Source organism: Clupea harengus, chromosome 9 (assembly GCF_900700415.2).
Source record: "Clupea harengus chromosome 9, Ch_v2.0.2, whole genome shotgun sequence".
In the NCBI taxonomy this organism is placed as follows: Eukaryota; Metazoa; Chordata; class Actinopteri; order Clupeiformes; family Clupeidae; genus Clupea; species Clupea harengus.
The window spans coordinates 407908-411085 of NC_045160.1; the positions used below are offsets into that span (position 1 = coordinate 407908).

The following is a 3178-nucleotide window of genomic DNA, read 5'->3' on the forward strand; positions in this document are numbered from 1 at the left end:
GCTAATGTTAGCATGCTACTACTCACAAGGTAAACAGCTTGCTAGTGGCGTGATTGACAGTTCAACAAACCAATCTCACTATAACGTCTCTGGTATCAACACAACCCCATGCGCCAGACTCCTCCTCCGCCATCCGTTGGATCAACGCATTCCAACGCGTACGTGTGAAAGCACTGTAAGTGCAAACAATCAGGGCGGGGCAGACAATCACCAAGGCGGGGCACGCACAAGGGCAGGGAGTGAAGTGTCTGAAAATGAAAGGAGAGGTGAGTATACAAGCATAAATCAGGAAATGAAAGGAGAGGTGAGTATACAAGCAAAAAAGAGGAAATGAAGAATAATTCACGGGCCAGCCCTGCCTCCTGCCACTGAATCGGTGGTGATCAAAGCCATCATATAACTTCTCACAGTTTGGGCTTCTGATGCAGCACTGAACCAAATAATGTGAAAAATAGTGGCCTTCAATTCATTCTATTGAAGGCATCAGTGCCAGAACACCACTAAGGGATTCAAGGGATTATTTATTCACTGTAAGAATGAATGCAAATTATCTGTTGAAGATCGTGCTTAACCAATTATCTGACATTGAGACTCTTTATTATCGCTTTACAAATATGTTGCAGTGTGAAGTAAATGATACTGCTGGCAAATTCACGTGCTGTAGCATCCACTATGCATGACCTCTTCAGACTTATTGTCAGACAGAGCATCATGTTGAGTCTGTTCTCCCAAGAGAAAGGCTTTCAAGATTTTCCACGCAGTGGAAGACAGAGTATATAAGTACAAGAGACAACTACAGCAGACTGAAGAAGGTTAGGGTTAAGTCACTACCTACTATCTATTCCAGGCCATATTCAACTTAGAAATCAGGGAAAATACCTTAAAGCTACTAAAGCCAATTACAAACAATGTCTCTATGAAGACAGATAAATTGTAATAAAACAGCTTTTGCTGTTTAAAGTGAACCAATTACTGGTAAGTTTTTCAATTAATATTTTATTTGTTGGGAAGAACACTCCTGTTAAGTTGTTTCCTACAGTGTAAAAAATCTGACGATGAATAATGCTTAAATGTTTATGTTACAATTCAATCTGAACATTATAATATTGACTTAGTATCATTCTTTTTTACCTCCGCAAAGGAGGTTATGTTTTCGGTTAAGTTTTTTTGTTTGTCTGTCTGTCAGCAGGATTACATGAAAACTACTAGGCTGATTTTCATGGTAATTGGTGTAGGGCATGGGCAAGAAGCTGCTACATTTTGGAGCAGATCTGAATGACAGGGCGGATCCACAAATTATTTTTCACTTTCATTAACATTGCAAGATGGGGCATTTGGCCTTGGCGGGGGTCTGGGCTCTCCAAGTGCCCTTCCAGTTGTATGTGTCACTGTGCTTATAATAGCTTGTAAGGCATTTACAATGAACTCTTACATGAATGTCCTCAATGTCTCTTTTTTTACAGTTTTAACCGGGAGAAAAAATTATGGCAGACGTCTCGAATCGATCAGAAGAAATGATGTTAGAAACTCGTTTCTCAAATGTCTCTTCAGTTTTAATTTTGAAAGGTTTCTCTCTGCCTCCTCACAGTGTTTTTCCTGCCGCTCTGTTTGCCAGTCTTAATTACATGGTCATTCTCTTCTGCAACCTTGTGCTCCTCCTCACCATCCTCTTAAACAAAAGCCTGCATCAACCCATGTACTTGCTACTGCTGAACTTACCCATCAATGACATTATAGGCTCTAGTGCTCTGTTTCCGCAGGTTATAAATGAGCTACTGTTAGACTCTCGGAGTATATCATACACTGCCTGTATTACCCAAGCGTTTCTTATTCATATCTATGGAACTGGCTCTGTGTTCATCTTGACTGCCATGGCTTATGACCGATATGTTGCTATATGTTGTCCTTTACAATACGGAACAATTATGACTAATGCTCATGTTATGAGAATAATCAGCTTAGTGTGGTTATGTAACTTATTCGTAATAGGGGTTCTGTTTTTCCTTCTTTTGCGATTGCCCCGTTGTGGGTCCCGAATGGCACATTCTTACTGTGACAATCCCTCTCTTCTTAGACTTGCCTGTACCGCCACAACTGTAAACAACATTTATGGGCTGGTGTTGTTAGTGTTAACACAAGTGGCAGCTCTTGGGATCATTTTCTGCACGTACATTCAGATCCTTGTCGCTTGCTTCCGGAGCAAAAGGGCAGACACTAAAAGTAAAGCTCTACAGACGTGTGCAACACATCTGATTGTGTTTCTGTTTCTCGAATGCTTGGGTCTTTTTACAATCATTTCATACAGGATACCAAATCTTTCATCTCAAACAAGACGATTCATCGGCGTTTCTACCATGATATTTCCTCCCACTGTAAATCCAATTATTTATGGCCTAAAGACTAAAGAAATCAAAGATAAAACCTTTAAACGTTTTAATGCAAAAATGATCCCAAGTGGAGGTTGAGCTCAGATAAAGCTCTGACATAGCTATATATAATTGCATGAATTTTACAATGTTAATGAATGAATGTTAAAATATAAAATAAATATGCCTCGTACAACCATAAGAAATCCGGCATTACCCTGCATTCTTTTTGTAAGTTAGTACTGAAGGAATATTTTTAATAGTTGTTGCATATGGATTATTTGAGTATAGAGTATAATTGGCGTTATTAAGGCAGTCTGTGATGAAGTCGGCGTGGTGCCAAACCGGTAACACGCTCCTGTTGAGGGAAAGTCGGATAGCGGGGGTGAGATCTAATTGGCCGTGTGGTCAATGTTGTGGCTGATTGCTCTGTTTCTTTCCTATCAGAAGACTGGAGACTGGTTGTAGAAATCTGGAGGTTTATTATTGTAATCAATAAGCTACAATAAGGAGATGGTCCATGGATTAGCTCGATCTCTCTGTATGAACGTTCTGCATCCTATTTTAAGGCCTGATTTATGGGGTGTGTCCTGTTCTGGCTGTTTGCCAAAACCAATCAGATCTATCTATTTCCCATTTCCTTAACTCATCTAATTACCCCTATGTGCGTGTGTCCCTGAGATTCTTGTGTGTGTGTGTGTTTATCCTGAAACCCTCTGACCCCTTGTGTGCCTGGGGCTCCTCTGAGAACATCTGACCCCTTCCCCATCTGGTGTGGATATCCTGAGGCCCTCAGTTAATTGTTAATTGTT

General features: G+C 40.4%; 1 protein-coding gene across 1 annotated transcript; it reads left to right on the forward strand.

The window, feature by feature from the left end:
- The first annotated feature begins 1517 nt into the window (after positions 1-1517).
- On the forward strand, positions 1518-2465 carry LOC105905728 (olfactory receptor 52B2-like). The gene has a single exon (XM_031574103.1). It carries the CDS (start codon positions 1518-1520, stop codon positions 2463-2465), a length of 948 nt encoding a protein of 315 aa, XP_031429963.1.
- The last annotated feature ends 713 nt before the right edge of the window (positions 2466-3178 follow it).